This window comes from Nestor notabilis, unplaced genomic scaffold, assembly GCF_000696875.1.
Source record: "Nestor notabilis isolate BGI_N333 unplaced genomic scaffold, ASM69687v1 scaffold6181, whole genome shotgun sequence".
NCBI classification, from domain to species: Eukaryota; Metazoa; Chordata; class Aves; order Psittaciformes; family Psittacidae; genus Nestor; species Nestor notabilis.
Genome location: NW_009913310.1, coordinates 771 through 19,549, shown reverse-complemented (window position 1 = coordinate 19,549; position 18,779 = coordinate 771). Strand labels below are relative to the sequence as shown.

General features: G+C 48.9%; 1 protein-coding gene across 1 annotated transcript in view; it reads right to left on the bottom strand.

Annotated features, from left to right (window-relative positions):
- The window catches only part of LOC104412423 (plexin-A2), a 15,419-nt gene extending 1,851 nt beyond the window's left edge, over positions 1–13,568 (bottom strand). Inside the window, exons 1-8 of the mRNA XM_010023146.1 lie at positions 13,506–13,568; positions 12,702–12,848; positions 12,124–12,283; positions 11,656–11,759; positions 5,939–6,038; positions 3,105–3,295; positions 2,170–2,339; positions 141–353 (exon numbers count right to left, since the gene is read on the bottom strand). Of these exons, the coding sequence (XP_010021448.1) occupies positions 141–353; positions 2,170–2,339; positions 3,105–3,295; positions 5,939–6,038; positions 11,656–11,759; positions 12,124–12,283; positions 12,702–12,848; positions 13,506–13,550 (1,130 nt within the window). The 5' untranslated portion in view covers positions 13,551–13,568. The remainder of the gene's footprint in view (positions 1–140; positions 354–2,169; positions 2,340–3,104; positions 3,296–5,938; positions 6,039–11,655; positions 11,760–12,123; positions 12,284–12,701; positions 12,849–13,505) is intronic.
- Between the last annotated feature and the right edge of the window lie 5,211 nt (positions 13,569–18,779).

Below are 18,779 nucleotides of genomic sequence, written 5' to 3'. Positions count from 1 at the left end.
TCGTGGAAGGTGCCGTGGAACTAGATCAGCTTTAAGGTCCCTTCCAACCCAAACTGTTCTGTGATTCTATGGCAAGAGCTACCCTGTGCATCATCGGCTACCAAGAGCAAAGCTGCTTCTCCCCATATTCCGCTGCTCACCTCTCCACCCAGCTCTTGTAGCTAGGGATGTCCTTGGCATACAGCAGCTTGTTGGAAGGGGAATCTTTGCCCAGGCGGTGCTCCGAGGTGGAGCAGGAATCCATGAATGTCTGAGCCACAACAGAGAGGCAGGCATCTGTGATGCTGCCTTTGTGGATATCAAACACAAACTGGGGGTTTTTGATGACGTTCACCCAGAATCGGAGAGGCAAGCTGTCAAGAAACCAAATTAAATTCTAAGACAAAGACCAGGAAAGGAGACATGCTGCAGTTTGTGTTCCCAAGCAGAATATGAATGGTGGGAAGCAACAGTAATCCGGGTAAGAGCTGGGCCAGGCCCATCAACACCAGTTAGCCTAGTGCTGCCCAGATTGCTTGTGATAGGTCATGCTATGCCTGGGCTGGACACTACTGCCCTGTGTGCCCTGGGAGCATGCTGGGGTCTGGTCCTGGACAGAAAGGTGGAAGAGATGAGAGCTGGGTGCTGAGGGCAGGCTGCCTGTACCAGGGCAGAGCTGGGCAACGTTTGGTGGTGCTGGATGAGCAGTTCCACCAGGAGCCCATTAAACTGAGTTCGTTAGAGCAGAAGCCTATGGCAGAGCTGAGCTGCTGCCTGGCTACTCCACAGTCCATCATCTGTGAGCGGTTGCAGCAGGCATCAGAGGCTTTGTCCCCAAATCCCGAGGCCTTTGCAATCAAAGGGGAATTATTATTCCTTTTTTCTTTGCCTGTATAGCAGGATCAAAAAAACAGCTGCTGCTTTCTATTACCTTTCAAGTCTCAGCTCTCTCCATCTATCCAGCTAGCTGCACGGAAGACTTAACTCTTGCTGCACTGCAGGCAAGCAGCTCAGTCACATCCCCAGCAGCACCAGTTCTACTGACCCCCAGCTCTCCTTTCCAAGCCATTTGCTTTTATCTGGTCCTGTGGCATAAACCCTCTCCCATCTCCCCACTAAAATTCCCATTTGGGAATGCTGCAGAGAACCAAAGTGCTCAGCAGAGCTGTTAGTGCAGAGACCAAATTTCTGCCCTTCTCTTGAGCCTCCCATGCCCTGGGGCAGAGGGAAGGACCAGGGCTCTGTGGTCTGATGGCTCTAGCAGAGCAAACTGCTGGTTGACTCTTTCTTTTGTATTGCTTTAAGAGGTCTCATCTTCTTTTGGTGATATTAGTTTTTATCCTAATAATCCCTTCTTTTAGACTATCAATAAATAGTTTTTAGCCTCCTGCAGCCTTAGCAGTCAACCCAGCTCTTGCAGCCATGATGATTAGAGGCCTTTTAAACCACAAGGGACTTGGGGGGGGAAATACAAAGTCTTCAGGGAACAACCATGTGTGCTGCCTTTTTTTTTTCTTCCTATCCCATGCTAAATTTCTAACCCACAGAGCTTTTAATCCTAAAATAACAGCAGTGGTGGAGACGTGAGAGCTGTTATTGTTTGGAGGAGGCTAAACCTGGCTGCAGTCTGTGCTAGTGGCACACAGGGCTGGCTCCTTCCCCTTTGCCACCTCCTTCTGCTGCCCTAATCCTCCAGCTGCTGCACAAAGTGATGGGGAAGATGCAGCAGGCACTGAGCAGCCTGTGCTGTATTCATGGTGGTGCAGGCAGGATGGTGCAGGCATGGAGCTCTGCTTCCCACCGCAGACTTTGCAAACACAGTGATTTCCAAAGTCCATGTGTGTCATCTACAGCCTGAGGACAGTGCCCAGCACCAGCCTGGGCAGAGGACCCAGAGACACCCGAGTTTGCAGTTCAGCACTGCACAAGGATTTCAGCTCATGCGTGCACACGGGGCAGCACGATCCAGGAGCAAACCCCACTGCCACATTCCCATGGGGGCACTGGAGCAGCAGTGGTGCTGGTTGAAAAGCATCAGCATGGCTTCGTAGTACATCCCATGCCTTGGAGCTATGGGACTTGGTTGTTTCCAGCCTTCCTGAAGTTCTTCCCCATGTTTTTCTCTAGCACACAGATACCTCCTCAGTCCTCAGGTCTGCGCCTCCCTCCACCCTCCTCCTCCATCCTTACCAATTGCTCTTCCACGTGTGTCTCACGTCTGTGTCATGGATGCCATGCTTATCCGCCTGCTCATCCAGGAAATCGAACATGTACTTGATGGCGAGCGGGAGCGCGCTGCCGCGGTGCACTGTGCTGAACAGCGTCTCGAACAAGTCATCCACAAACTTCTGCAGCGTACCCTAATGGGAAAAGGTGACAGGAGGGACAGGCAGCGGTGGTGCCGGGGGGATGCCAGATGGTGTTAGTAGCTCTGCACAGCCTCATAAAGTGCCACCATGGACTTCGAGGCATAAGTAAGGTCAGGGTCTTTACCAACGCTGGGGGAATGCTCCAGCCTGTAGCTACTAGTGGCTGCATTTACGCTTCATTTCTAACCTGAAACAGTTTCTTTTGCTTTCAAAAGCCAATTTGTGTTATCTTCAGTGAAAAGCAGGAAAACTTTGGCCAAGGAAACTGGTTAAATATTTACAGGCACTGCTGTGTCTCTCTAATCATAGAATCAACCAGATTGGAAAAGACCTTTAAGTCCATCGAGTCCAACCTCCACCCCAGCCCTGCCAAGTCCATCACTAAATCATGTCACTGATGACCTCATCTACACGGTGTGTGAACACTTGCAGAGATGGTGACTCCACCACTGCCCTAGGCAGCCTGTTCCAATGCCTGACCAATCTTTGGGGAGGAAATTGTTCCTCATCTGCAGCCTAAACCTCTTTGTTTTTTTAACACTGTGCAGACAAATTAAGTATTGCAGCAACCACATTGCAGTGAGAGGAAATCTCGGGTGTGCTTCTGTTGCTGCTCTAAAAGCCAACCAGTCCCAGGGGCCCAGGAAAGCCCAACACGAACAGCCACCCCCAAGCATCATTAGGGGCCACACAGGCACGTGTGTATAGATGAATCTCCCTATTCACTTCCCAAGAGATCTGGCACAAGATAGTTACCTTTGTAGCTAAGAGCCTGGTCAGGTAGATCTCAGACACCATCTTACTGCCCCGGTCTCCTTCCTTCTGGTCTCCGTGGTCATGGTTTTTGACCAAGTGCCAGACCTTGACCCCGCTCTCCAGGTCGGGGGTGATCATGGGGGCCCGGGAGCGCAGGCTGTCAGGGCTGCCGGTGTAGCGGAAGGTGGAGTCTGAACAACAGGAGAAGTCAGTCATGTGCAAAGCAAACCCCTTGTTCATTTCCCTGTCTCTTCTCAGTGAATTAGTGAATAGAGCTCTTCTCACTCATTAGTGAGCTCTATGCTCACTAATGCCAGAATCACCTGCACCAGCTTTTTTATGGAGTGAAGAAATATAATTCCACCCAGGAATCAAGGGAATTTGGCATTTGCCAAAGATATGTGTTGGTCTTATCAAAGAATGGTTTGTGTTGGAAGGGTCCTTAAAGCTCAACCAGTTCCAACCCCCTGCGATGGGCAGGACCCCTTCCACTAGAGCAGGTTGCTCCAAGCCCCTGTGTCCAACCTGGCCTTGAACACTGCCAGGGATGGGGCAGCCACAGCTTCTCTGGGCACCCTGTGCCAGCGCCTCAGCACCCTCACAGGGAACAGCTTCTGCCTTAATGCTCATCTCAATCTCTCCTCTGGCAGGTTAAAGCCATTCCCCTTGTCCTGTCCCTACAGGCCCTTGTCCAAAGCCCCTCTCCAGGTTTCTTGTAGCCCCTTTAGGCACTGGAGCTGCTCTAAGGTCTCCCCTTAAGGAGCCTTCTCTTCTCTAGGCTGAACAAGACCAGTTCTCTCAGCCTGGCTTCACAGCAGAGGTGCTCCAGCCCTCAAAGCATGAACCACTGAATACAGTCCCTCAGATTCCAGCCTTTCTTTTTTCACACTCAGACATGGGACTTTTCTGCTCCATTCACACCCTTTACTTATGTGAACTCAGTAATCCGGGTCCATACAAGATTCCTCCACAAGTTACAGCTCACACACATCAATCCTGGGCACTGGCTCCTGCAGCACCGAAGTACTAACATCAATAATAACAAGCTGCCCAGCACAACCAGCACAAAGAGCAGAGGAAACTCTGTTCTTGGTCTTGAGGCTTTCATTAGAGTAAAAAGGGCTGCAGCTGAGCACCAGTGGCAGAGCCTGAGGCCAGTCCGGCACCCCAGCCAAGCATCCAGCTGTGGTCCCTGTCTCTGTCCTCCTCCTGCAGGGAAACAGAGCTCAAAGGGGAGCAGATAAAGGATTTTTCCCTTAATTGCTCAGGAACCATGGAGGGATGGGAGATCTATTTAACTTCCCAAAGAATGTGCCTCCCTGGATCCCATCCATGGTGTCTTCAAGGTGAGACCCAAGGCTGAGTGGCACAATTGCATGCTGCTGGGATTTTTCCTCTCCCTACATTTCTTTGTTCTCTGGGAACCTTGTGCATTTGCTCAAGTTTAGCCTCCAATTCCTTGCTCACCCTCCTCATAAAGAATAAGGGGATCAATCATAAATCAGCCAAGGGAAATACACAAGTCATTACCAAAGTAGCTAGATTTTCATCCCTGATTAAGGCTTAGATAAATGAGTACTCCAACTGATATAATTAAGGAGACAGACAGGGGGACAGCTAAGGAAGCATCTAAGAATTCTATTTTTAAACACAGCTCTGTGCTGATACATAATGGGGGAAGTAAATAAGTATCTCATTGAAATTCTGCTGGCACAATTAGAAGTATTAATCTTACACATGAGCAATGATAGTTCATATTGGTAGTTTGCAAAAGCTTTTCCATCTGACATAGATCAATGAGCACTGAGGACCCAGGTTGTGTGACCCAGCCTTGATTTTTCCATCACCTGAAGCATAGGAAATGCTGGGCACTCAGGTGGACAACCCCTCACAGGGAGAAATGCCTTTTCTCCTCATTTTTTCCTAAGATTCTCCCATGGATGGCTCCTCAGAACCCTTCAATAACATTATTTTGGGAGCTATAAACAAGAGGAGGAGATGGGGTTTATCTGGGGACCTCTCGTTTGTAAAACACTGTAAAATGAGAGATAATGAAAGATCAGCACACTGGAGATTTTGCCACTGCTGCCTTTTATGGAAGTCTATGATTACTATTATTGTGGATTTAGTGCTATAAATGCACACCTGGCCCCTCACAGGCACATTTACAAAGGCTGCAGTGTCTTCAGGGACCCTCTGTGAAGAGCTGAGCCCTGCTATTATGCAAATAATGAATTCCCAGGTGTGCACATCCCTGAACATTGCCATTACCCATCTTTGACCCGTTAGTTATGAATTCAGGATCCTCCACTTATAGAGCAATAGATGAAGGAATCAGGATTTTCTCTCATGTTGCCCTGCTTGCACGCAAGAGACACAAAGCTGCTTTCCTGTAGCATCCAGCCCCTCTGAGCCAAAAGCCTTTCCCTGGGCTCTTCCAAGCCCCACATTTCCAATAGCTGCTCACATGCTTGGCATTTCTTCTTCCCTTCACTCAGTTCTCTGGCCTTTTTTTTTTTGCTGCTCTGCTCAGAGATGGAAAAGCCTTTGCAAAAACACAGCAGACAAGGATATCTTGCTGTTTGGCACCAGAATGTACTTTCATCTTGGCTGACGTGGTGTGGTTCTTTAGGGGAAGCTGCTGCTTTTTCCCCATCTAATTCCCTTAAAGTGTTGCCCTCCTGCAACAAAGGCAGCTTCATTACCAGCACCATCAAATACGTTTTCAAGCAAAGCTGCAAGCTCCAGTCTGGCTCTAAAATCTGCTGTGCAGCACAAGCAATGCCCAGACATACATGAGCCATTATTTCCCAGCCCTGAAATCTGCTTCTTACCATATCTACTAATAGATGTCCGGGATATACTGGCAGAGGCAGGAATATTATAGGAGGAGGTCTGCTTGGGAACAAGAGCCACAACTGAGCGGTCAGATACCTGGAGAGGCAAAGGAAGAGAACAGAAGATCAGTGAGATCCACCATCTACACAGTGAACACCACCTGCAAACGCAGGTAAGAAAGTCATGGCATTATAGAGCCATATGATGGTTTGGGTTGGAAGGGACCTTAAAGCTCATCCACTTCCACCGCCCTGCCCCGGGCAGGGACACCTTCCACTAGAGCAGGTTGCTCCAAGCCCCTGTTTCCAACCTGGCCTTGAACACTGCCAGGGAGGGGGCAGCCACAGCTTCTCTGGGCACCCTGTGCCAGCGCCTCAGCACCCTCACAGGGAAGAGCTTCTGCCTAAGAGCTCATCTCACTCTCCCCTCTAGAAAGTTAAAGCCATTCCCCTTGTCCTGTCCCTACAGGCCCTTGTCCGAAGCCCCTCTCCAGGTTTCTTGTAGCCCCTTTAGGCACCGGAGCTGCTCTAAGGTCTCCCCGGCCTTCTCTTCTCCAGGCTGAACCTGCTCCTCACATTGCTGGGGATGCAGCCCAGGACACAGATGGTTTCTGGGCTCTCAGTGCACACACCCAGGTCATGGTGAGTCTCCAGGACCCAGCATGGGCTCTGTGCTGGGTCAGCAGCAGCTCTGCAGCAAGGGACTGAAGGAAAAGAGTGATAAATCAAAAGATGTACTGAAGATGCTTTTGGTCGTTCTGATTTAAGATTACGTTTTATCCAATAAAAATGAGCATCTCAAGAACTGTTGTGATCCAATTAAAGTAACAATGCAGAGGGAATAAAAAAGCTGTAATAACGTTATGGACCATAAAATATTCCCATTAAACCATTTTTTATTTTAGCAATTTTTACAAACTTTAGAAGTTTGATTTACAGTTGAGCAAGTCATAAAGCCATCTTTCAGGGTATTAAATTCAGTCCCTCTACTGCACCAGAGAAGGAATTAAATTCTGGGAAGTCAAACTATAAATGAACATTAGTGTTAACAAGATTTTGTTATAGCAGATTTTAGTAGCCATGTTTAATTTTATCCTCCCTATAAATCTAGTAGTCAGCGGAAGTTTTTTAACTCATTTCCCTTCATTAAGGATCTGTAGGTTTCAAGGGAATGGGCTCAAGTGTCTTTTAATTTTGAACTCATGGTCTGTGCGGCAGCACAAGGGAGCAGAGAGCGGAGGCACCACATGTCACAAGAGGAATGGCTTTAATCTGCCAGAGGGGAGATTGAGATGAGCTCTTGGGCAGAAGCTCTTCCCTGTGAGGGTGCTGAGGCACTGGCACAGGGTGCCCAGAGAAGCTGTGGCTGCCCCATCCCTGGCAGTGTTCAAGGCCAGGTTGGACCCAGGGGCTTGGAGCAACCTGCTCTAGTGGAAGGTGTCCCTGCCCATGGCAGGGGGGTGGAACTGGTTAGGCTTTAAGGTCCCTTCCAACACAAACCCTTCTGTGATTCTATGATCTCACAGGTGACAGACCCACTGGGGTCCAGCCAACACATCATTTAGAGAAGCTGCACAGAAGAAATGCCTCTTTATCCTGGAGAAATTGCTTCTGGGGCTAAATTCTCTATTTGCCAGGAGTCCTGTGAGGGACTTGGCCCTGTCCCTTCACATGGGGAAGCTCCAGGGCAGCATCTGGATTTTGCTGACCGAGCATCTCCCTGCTCTCTCAGCAGAAGGATGTTTGTACATCTGTTGCAGTGAGGTGACCTGCACACAGCAATTTTCACCACCTTCAATGCTCTGGGTTCCATTCAGATGAAGGTTTTCATGTAAATGTGAGTTATTATTATTGCTGGTGATAGTGGAAATAATAGTACCTTGTGTTTCCCAGTACAAAAGTAAGACATTCCTAAGCAAAACACTTCAAACACCTCTGTTATTTTCTCTTCTGCTCCTGCCTCACTTCATCCCATTGATTAACTCAATGGTAGAAATTATCAGAGGTGATATTATTTTCTTAGGCTCTTACTAGCTGCCACTTCAATTCCACTTCACTGGGGAGAAACCCAAGCACACCAGCAGCCCAGCATGTTCCCAGAGAGGCAGCAGCTCCCTGGCCACTGTGTTGGGATCTGTTTCCACCAGGGCTGTGGTTAACTGGGGGAGAGGCATTACACATTCCACACACACAGAGCACTCTCTAAATTTTGGGTCGAATGGCTCTTGTCAGCTAAAACCCACCAGCATGCAAATCAGCATCAGATGTAACACATACTCGTTTCCCATCTCACTCTGCTGTTGCCACATTCCCATAAAACCCCAGGGACGCCAGGGTTTAAAAAGAGCTGCCTGGCTCTTTTACAGCTTTATAAATATTCCAATTCTTCTCCAAGCTGGAAACGTGCTGCACAAAACACCTTAAAGACAAGAAACCCAAAACTCAGCGCGGGGAGAGCAGTGGTGCAGAAGCCCAGAGGAGAACACTGCGCTTGCGTTGGGGTAGTGAGGATGCCAGCTCCACATCCACACCACCCTCAGCTCCCAGGTCTCATTTCCCACACAAATCTTCCTTCTCCGCTTCTAATTTCTCATTTTAAGCAGTTTTCTAGCCTCTCAGCCTTTCCAGCTCGCAGTGGCTGACAGGTATTCATGCTCTGCTGCCTCAGAGTTAACCCTACGTGAGCCACTGTAAATCATTTGATATTATATCCCTTGTTTCATTTTTCTTGAGTAAATCCACATGGGGTGAGACTCTGCCGTGGAGTTTTAATAGGCATGAAAGCAGAAGGATACTACACAAATGGAATACAATTCCCTACAACATAGTTTAAAACTCTGGAGAATATAACAAAGAATTACACCTATTTAACTTAACACATCTATTTTTACAAAGGAAGAAATAAGCAGCAGGGATACAGTTCTCTCTGTAATTCTATACGGTGGTTCAAAAATATCACAGAAAGATGAATCTTTCCCTCCAAATCCAATCTGGCTTTTGCATGTGAAGGCTTCCCATGAAAAACAGATTTTATCAGCTGATGCAGATGTATATGGGATTTTTTTGTCATCCTAAACATGTAGAAACCCAATGTAATGGTGTCATAACCCTCTTGTAGTTAAATAACTGCCCTCTGCAGAGCCCCACCACCCTGCCCACAGCATGGTGAGCAGGAGGAGGCTGGTTTCACCTCCAGTTACTTTGTGAAAATCGAAAGATAACTTTGCCTTCAGATCTGAATACAGACAATACAGCTCTGAGTAAAAGATGGTGCGAGTTCTACAGAGGGAGCTTTTTAGAAATCAGTTTCACTAATCCTCCAAGAAGCTGGAGAAATCTAGATTTCATTTTAATCATAGAATTCTATGATTAAAGCTCATCCAGTTCCAACCCCTTCCATGGGTAGGGACATCTTCCACTAGAGCAGGTTGCTCCAAGCCCCTGGGTCCAACCTGGCCTTGAACACTGCCAGGGATGGGGCAGCCACAGCTTCTCTGGGCACCCTGTGCCAGCGCCTCAGCACCCTCACAGGGAAGAACTTCTGCCTCAGAGCTCATCTCAATCTCCCCTCTGGACAGTTAAAGCCATTCCCCTTGTCCTGTCTCTACTGGCCCTTGTCCAAAGCCCCTCTCCAGCTTTCTTGTAGCCCCTTTAGGTATTAGGCATTAGGCAATGGCTTGAACTGTATCTGCTTTATATGTAAAACTCCTATCAAGCAGTGAGACAGCAGCATTTGATACTCAAATGATTTTACACCCTTTTCTAAGTTCTGCCTTTGCAAACGTATTTGTTTTACACTATAGTCCTGGAGCATCTGTATTTTTGATACCTAATAAAAACATCTATTACTCAAACAGAAAAAAAAAATAGAAGCCTGGTAGGAATACCAGGAAAAATCAAACATATCTGTTTGGTTTTGTCAAAAGCTCTGTCTCAACAAGATTTCTGTTGTAGGGCAGAGAACTTGGCTTCTTTTTAATGCCTGAACCAGCTCTGCTGTGCTGTGCAGAGCTGGGGCCAGAGAGGGGAGAGGACATGAGCAGTTGGTACCTGTTCAGATGCTTGGCAGCAAACCTGTGCTTTGTTCCAGAGCAAAACTGACATTCAAATGGCAGTAATAGCTGCAGCATCTTGAGTGGTGCAAGGATTTTGTTTATTTTAAGGGTAAACTTGTGGCTTGGATTTCCCCACAGGCACTAAAATAAAAGCACTCCCTCTCCTAGCATTCAACACGCATCAGACAAACACAGCTTCACTTGTGACTTCCTTAAGATGACTTTTAAAGATCAAGGCATAATCAAGTCTTGCTGCTTCCCCACGTATTGGTTAATCCCTTGCAGCTGTCAGGTAAAACAGATTTTAGAAACAATGGAATTAACCTGCACTACTCCTATGACATTTTATGGTAATCTGTGTTTAAATCCTTTAGGCAGCTTGGAAAAGTCGACCCTCAAGGTGCTGTTTTAGATGCACTTTGCATATTTATGCCACTCTCTCTGCCTTGCTCCTTGATGATATGGCTCCTGTCAATACTAGCTCACATTCAACTTACACAGCATGAGTCACGCTGATGGACTTGAGACAGTGTATAAACAGGGAAAGATGCCAGATTAAATACTGAACACTTCTGTGTAGGTAGTGATGGACAGTAGCAGGTTACAGGTGCCAATTAATGCAGTTATCCTCTGCTGCAGACAGGCTTTGATTCTCTTTAACCAAAGCTTCCCCAGCTCCATTGTTACCTCTCTTTCCATCTGTCCCAGCCTGTTAGCAGCCCTTTCCAACAGATGCACACCTATCCAGGGCAGCCTAGGATAGGCTGGGGCATGCAAGATGCAAAAGCTAAAGATGGCAACAATTTCTTAAGTCACCTTGCTCACCCTGGCCAGTGCACAACAGAGCATCTTCATAGATTGGTTTGGGGTGGAACGGACCTTAAAGCTTATCCAGTTCCAACCCCCTGCCATGGGCAGGGACACCCTCCACTAGACTTTCACTGTCTAGCTTTGTTTTCTATGACTTCAGCAGCAAAATTCCCATTACTTGGCTTGGAAGACTAGGTGTGGGACTGAGGGGGTTTGATGTCACTTGATAGCAAGGATTAGCTCCTGATATTCATCTTTTCTTGACCTGGCCTCATCCTGCCCTCCCTGCAGCACCCCATCAACCCTCCTATGTGACTATATTTGAAGCGTTTGCTCTGCTTTCCTTCTTCACTCCTTGCATGATGCTCAAGAGCCAACACGTAAGACGATCAGAAGTATGAGAGGCGAGCTGCTGCTGCACCCTGTACTTTGCATCAGCTCGTGTTGTGTCTGCAAAGCTTTGAAGGAAGGCAGAGACTCCTCTTCCTTCCCTGCTGCCCTCCTGGTTGTCTCAGAACATTGTGCAAAGACCTGAGCCACACAATCCACCCCTCCCCTGACCCTGCATCTCCAGCAGCAGCTCAGCCCTCACCACACTCCCTGTGTCTCACTAGCACAGCTGATGTGTTTAATTTAGCCAATTTTCAACCCTGCTAGTTTCTCTAAGAGCCATGTCAAGGTTGCTTTCCCATCTAATGCGTGAGCACATTGAACCCTTCTGGTTTATCATACAAATGGGACCTCCCTGTCTGTCTTGCTAGACGAGATACTTGGGAATTAAATCTCTGCTTTTCTTTTCTTCTCTCTCAGCAGTGTTCTGGGAGCTGTCTGCTAGGGCTGCTTTCTTACCTGATAATGCATCAAGGTGTTCAAGCGTTTCCAATCTCCTTCGATCTTGGTGGTGATATCTTCATCCTGCAGGACCACACGAGCTATCCGGCCCTGCCGCCACTCTGCAGGAGAGGCAAAAACCAGGTCAGAGACGGAAAAGACACTAAAAGGCTCTATCCACTTCTAGATAGTAACTACTAGACAGATAAGCCTTTAAGAAAAGCCCATCTCCCAGGAAAAGGCACCCAGAGAAAGCTAAATTCTTATCAGCGAAGGAGGCTTCAGGAATCATTTGTTCTGTGGTTAATGGAGCTCCCACAGAGCTCAAAACCTCTGTGGCAGGAGCAGAACCCATGCTTTCCTTGGGCTGAAACATACATGGTGTTGTGCTGCCTGAGCTCTAGTTTTCAAGCCCTGCAAAACCCACCCGGAATCACTAATCAATCTCTCTTATCTTCCCCTTCTATGAGGCAGGGAAGATCCTACCCAAGTCCATGTCGACAGCTCTTGGTCTTTGAGAATATGGGACGTTTTTGTATACTGCATCGAGGATCTTCTCTTTGACTTGAGTGATGGTATCACAGTTCAGCACCTTCACAGGAATCTCTGGACTGTTCTCATTATCTGGGTTCACACAGTTTAGGATCTGGAAGGGAAAGAAAACCATGTCATGGGCTTCAGATAAGCATCCAGAACTGTAACCACATGTGTCAGAACAATCTGTTCTCATAAAAAAACCACTGCATACATAATTCCATCTAGTATATCTTTGATTACCGACATAGGAGTCCAGTGATGTCCATTTTCACCTGCTAGAGGGAGGGCAATGCTCAGTGCACAAGGAAATAAAATGCTGCACTCAAACCCTGCTTTTAAAGCCTTATCTCAGGCTATTTGTACCTGCAAATTAGGGATGCACCTGACTTGAGTGGAGGCTTTATAGCACTGGTAGCATTTCTACTTCACGATGGTGTCTTAATCACCAGCCTAAAGGTCACAACAGCTCATGTCCAAGCAGAGAGGATAGAAGCAATTTAATAGCAGCTTCTACAGTGATCACTCACCAGAGTCTTGTATTCAATTTGCTGCCGAATCAGCTTGTCCTCACTGAGGGAGTAACGAGCTTCTCCTGTGATGGCATCAATTGGGCCTTTCTCCATCTGTTGCTTGATGGCACAGTAAAGCATGAAGAGTGGTTCTCCAGCACATTCCTACACAAGTAGACAGACAGCAAAACTAAGAGAGAGGTGAAGGTGCATCTCCTCCAGGGCTCCTGGCCTGCACAACAGGTTTTGCACATGATTCAGAGTCCCATTGACTCAACCTTTAGCACATGTGCAATCCAGACTCAGCCTCCAGCAGCTCCTGGGAAGACAGCCAAAACCATGAGCTCCATTGCTCAATGGGTATGTTGTCTTTGGCTTGGCAAATCTCTACAGAATCTATATGGCTGTAAAAAAAAAAGCAATTTGAGATCTTGATCTCCTCATTCACTCCCATGAAGCACAATCTGTGAGGCTTTCAAAACCACAAATAAAGTTAAGAAATATGGAAGTCCAGGCATGGAGGTGGGAGTGAGAATTTCTCCCAAGTACTAAAGAGGTGTAACAGAAACTCCATTACATGGGAATTTGAGGTTTGAAAAAGAGGTTGAAGAAGGCTGAGCACGGAGGCAGTGGCAGCTTGACTCAGCCCATGTAACAGCAGCCCTGGGTGTAGGTATCTCTGAAGCATGTTTCCACCTCCCCTGTTTCCCCTCATTTGACTTGGAGTCTGACTGAATTGTTTCAAACCCAGATTCACCCTGGAGATGGCTGGTGGGTGAGACAGCAAAGCAGCAGTGGGGTCTCAGCTCCACCCCTCCTTACCTTGAGGAACTTGTGGAGGAGGAAGGCAAACCAATTAGTCAGCATCTTCTCAGCCACCGACTCAGTCCTAGGGAAGCCAGGAGGACACGCACATTACATACTAAACCAAACCATGCATCAGAGGCACCAAATCTCCCCTGGCACAGCTTCCGTGATGCTCTGGACCCAGGCAGGATGTGGCCAGTGCTGTCCCCACTCCCTGCACTGAGCTGACAGCAGCTTGCCCAGCTGAGAGCCCATCACAGCCCTGATGGGGCTGGTGACAGGGAGCCTGCTGACACTCAACTCCTTACACATGGTGCAAATTACAGCCTAGCTCAGTAAATCACTGGGATTTGCAGCAGTTCCTGGCAATCAGGGACAGCAGAGTGACAATGGCAGGGAAATTACAGCTTTCTCCCCAGTCCCACCCAGTGTCCTCTCCCCACATTGTACCCAAGATTAGCTCTAATTTAAATACAATGGCTCTTAATGACAGTTTTTAATTCTGGCTCTGCAGGACCCGGAGACTTTCCTTAAAGCACTACAATCCCCCTTTCCTTGGGACAGGATAGATGTGTTGGTGGCAGTATCCCACAGTTCACATCTGAGCCCCAGCCAGGCAGCTCATGCTTGGTGGTGGCAGGCAGGAAAGCAGGAAAGTAGGCAGGCCCGAAGGCAGGCAGGAAAGCAGGAAGGCAGGCAGGGCTGCCAGCCTGTCTGTGAGGCCATGCAGCAGGGAGTTGCTCTGCTGCATCAAAGCCAAATGGGAACATGACCCCAGGTACCTTGGCCTTCATGCCACATTCGATCTCAGGATCTGGTCCAAATTTCAGCAAGGGAAGAGGGACGCACCCAACCCTCTGCAGTACCTTTTCCTCTGGTGACCCTGCTGGGTCTGGGCAGCACCTTCACCCCCTTGGTTGACAACACTGGTGCCATTCCTGCCAACTGCCTTTTTGACCACTGTGCCACCAACCCCACTCAGGAGATGTCCACTGCAACAGCAACACCCCGAGCCTCTGCTTTTGCCCATGCCTTCACCCAGAGGAGGTCACATCCTGCTCCAGACCCATTTTCCCTATCGGCTCTGCTGCCTTGAGTTAGGAACTGCCTCTTGGTATGTTTTTATACAGCCTCCCACAAGCATGAAAACTGGCATTTAATGAAAAGTACACACTATAGAAGCAACAGGGTTTGATCCCAAAGTCTGGCAGATCAAGAAGAAATGGGAGCCACAGATTCCAGCAAACAAAAACTGACACCAGTTGGTAAAGGGACCTGCACTCGTGTTATCCATCATCTCTTCAGATGGCAACATCTGTCAGGAATTTGTGAAAATGTCTGCAGATCCCTAAAGAATTTCAGCCAGAACTGATTAACTGCCTAAAAATTCATGCTACAAATTGACAGACACATTGTTCTCCTGCTTGAAATATTTCAGTCACCCAATTAAGGAAAAGAAGCACTAGGACGCAAGCCAGGGAAAACACAGAGTCAGTGAAAGAAACCAAGGAAGAGGTGAAAACCTCAGAAAATGATCTATTCAGGACTTCAGAATGAATATTAATTTAATAAACTACTTTACTAATAGAATATTAAAATTAGAATTGGCAAGCCTCCCCCGTATCAGACCCACCAGTGAAGTAATGCTGTGTCCTATCCCCGTGGGCTGCTCATGGCTTGCCACTGACACCGTAAAAACAACTGGAATATAGAGTGACAGGGAAACTGGGGCATGTTGTGCAGGAGAATGATATCGGATACTCTCATGCCTAGCTTTGATTTCTTTATCAGAAACACAAGATCAGCTGAATGGAACAGCAAAAAGAAACATCTCGGAGCATCTCTGTCAAATCCCATTTCTCCTTATCTTCAAGCACTGAATCTCACTCTCATCTCAACACAGACTGACACTGCAAGCTGTCTGTAGTGCATCAGTCCTGGGGATGGCCAACAATAGAGTTAATCATCACTGTCCTGCACTGGCTGCTCCTAACCTTCATCACTGCTGGGTGCAGCAGGAGCACTGTAGGCTCCTTGCAAACAAGTCTGCAGTAGATACTTCTCCTGGCCCACCTCTGCCTTTGAAATGGGATTGGTGCTGGACATCAGGGTAAACCACCCCTTAAACTCTGCCTGTCACCATGGGGCCTGGCTTCTCCTTCCGTCTGCCAGGCAGGGAGGGGTGTGCTAAGCCCCAGCAATACCTGCTGCAGAGTTTGAGCTGCCCTTTGGCTGGCATCGCTGTGCTGGGCTCTGAAACACTGCTACAGATCTGCCCTGACAAATAAAACATCAGCTCCTGAAGGCGAACACAGCGGGGAAGAATCCCCAGACCTGGAGAAAACCTTCTCAGATTGACCACATAACAAGGGCAAAGCATGATCCAGAGCTGGAGTCTGACGCCAGCAACCAGCGCCTTGGTGGCTCCTCTGCCTTTCTGAGGCACTGGGAGTAAACCAAAACTGAACAAAAAGAGCTGAGAGAAACCAACAAATAAATATCTATTTTATGGATTTTCCCTGCTCTGTGCAGGTCTGTGAACCGCTGTCTGCTGCACTCTGTGCCAGCAATCAGAGCAGCGATTTGATTTCATATCAACTTTCTTGCTGCCTTCCATGAGGAGTACTCATGGAAGAAAGAGAGAGGCGGGAAAGGAGGAAGAAAGAGAGAAGGAACAGAGTGACTGAGAGCCAATTATCAACTGCTGCCACCAGAGAGCTCAAAAATTCAACATGTATCTCAGTTTGTGGCTGATTACTCCTGATTAAGTCTGAGGAAGATGTTCCAGCCCAGGCTGTTTAGGGACCACCATGACCCAGAGCTCCAGCTGCAGATTTAGTAGGGCCTGTAGTGATGGGACAAGGAGTAATGATCTTAAACTAAACCAGGGTAAATTCAGACTAGATAGAAGGAAAAAATTTTTTATGATGAGGGTGATGAAACCCTGGACCAAGTGGCACAGAGAGGTGGTAGATGCCCCATCTCCAGAAACATTCAGTGTCAGTTTTCACAGAATTCCAGACTGGTTTGGGTTGTAAGAGAACTTAAAGCTCATCCAGTTCCACAGGCTGGGATGGGCAGGGACACCTTCCACTAGAGCAGGTTGCTCCAAGCCCCTGTGTCCAACCTGGCCTTGAACACTGCCAGGGATGGGGCAGCCACAGCTCCTCTGGGCACCCTGTGCCAGCGCCTCAGCACCCTCATAGTTAAGAATATTTTCCTAATATCTAATCTAATCTACTTTTATATCTAGTTTAATATCTCATCTAATCTAGTAATACTGTGAAAAGGCTAAATCTTGGCTCAGGACAGCCAGCCTCAATCCTGCTGGCGTTGCCCATAGACTGCATCTTTCCTGGGTGCTGTGGGGAGGAGGGAGCAGGGCTCTGATCACCAGCTGTGTATTTTTTGGAGCACTGCAAGCAGTCATTATTAATGGCTGAGGCAGAAGAAGCCTTCCCAGAGACTTGTCAAATCACAGGGGAAATTAAGACGGCTTCCTTTTCCGAGATGAGTTACTGCCTCCACAAATATGGCCAGATGTAAAGCAAGTATATTCATTACGGCTGGAGGAATCCCTGAAATTTTCCTAGAGCTGTGAAATCCTCTCTTTGCCTTCATCCAGTCTCTCCAGAGATAGAGCTGGAGGCGCCATGGGCACACCAATGGGGCACCTGTGTTCCTTCACTGTCCAAAACCAGGCTTTACAGCCAAAGAGAAATGGGATGGATATGGCTAATTACATGGAGAACAGGGGGAGCCTTTTGCCTCATGACCTACACTCATACAGACTTTGATCCTTTTTTCTTTCTGCCATTTCCAAACACCATCTTGGGTGAGTCGCTTAATCAATTGTTGGCCAAAGGGATGAGGTTCATCAAGGCAAAGTGCCGGGTCCTGAACTTGGGAGCATCCTGGCCTGCATCAGCACTAGCGTGGCCAGGAGAATCAGGGCAGTGATCGTCCCCCTGTACTGGGCACTGGTGCGGCCACCCCTCAAATCCTGTGTTCGGACATGGGCTCCCACCACAAGAGAGACATTGAGGTGCTGGAGCGGGGCCATGGAAGGGCAACGGAGCTGGTAAAGGGTCTGGAACACAAGTGTGATGAGGAACGGCTGAGGGAGCTGGGGGCGTTTAATCTGGAGAAGAGAAGGCTCAGGGGAGACCTTATCGCTCTCTGAAAAGAGTGAGCCACCTGAAAGGAGGATGGAGGCAGGAGGGGGCTGGTCTCTGCTCCCAAGAAACAAGGGATAGAACAAGAGGAAACGCCCTCAAGCTGCACCAGGGGAGGTTTAGATGGAGATGAGGAACAATTCCTTCTCCAAAGGGTGCTCAGGCATTGCAACAGGCTGCCCAGGGCAGTGCTGGAGTCACCGTCCCTGCAAGCGTTCACACGCCGTGTAGACGAAGCCCTTAGTGCCATGGCTTAGTGTTGGCCTTGGCAGTGCTGGGAGCGGTTGCACTGGATGAGCTTAAAGGTCTTTTCCAACCTGGTTGACTCTGTGACTGCTGGGAGCAGCCCTGGTGTGCCCAGCGGCAATGGACACAATGCTGCTGCCATCACAAGCTTCGGTGGTTGCTGTGGAGACACTGTGGGACTGGTTAGGACCAGTCACGGGTGTGGGCATCCCCACTGTGACCACCGGGGCTTTGTGATGTAATGTGCCCGGAGGCCACTGTGACGGGGGTGACCCCGTGGTGACCGTGGGGTATATAAGAAGCGGGAGCACTGGAGTACCCCAGTCCAGAGGAGCAGCCTCCCTGAGGAGGCAGCAATTTCCCTGGAAGCCCATGGCAGGTCAGCGTCCAAGGGCGTGGAAGATGCCTGTGGGTAGAGAGGCAAACACCTGTTCCCAGCCCACTGCGGGCAGGCCCAGTGCGCAGAGGATGCGCCAGGTGAGGACCGGGGCAGGAGGGAGAGGCCAGTGGTGGGACGGGGCCACATGGAGGTGCCTCGGTGCCGCGGCCGGGCTTGCCGGCACTGCGGAGGCTTTTTTTTCTCCCCCCCCTTCCTCCTCCCCCTCCTGTCCGCAGGTGTCCCGCAGGCAGCCCGATGAAGAGCCGCAGGGCAGCCCGAGCCAGGCGTTGTCCCACCAAGGGACCACGCTGCCACAGGTGCCCTACCAAGGGCAGTTTCAGCCTGTCGTGATCCAACAGGCACAGGTAGGGAGCCGGAGACAGACAGGACTGAAAGTCTTCCCGAGCCCGGGAGCTGCTGATGGACAGGCGGGATGTGTGGGAGGGAGCAAGCTGAGTCCCCCGTGCTGTGCCCGGCATGCTGCACGGG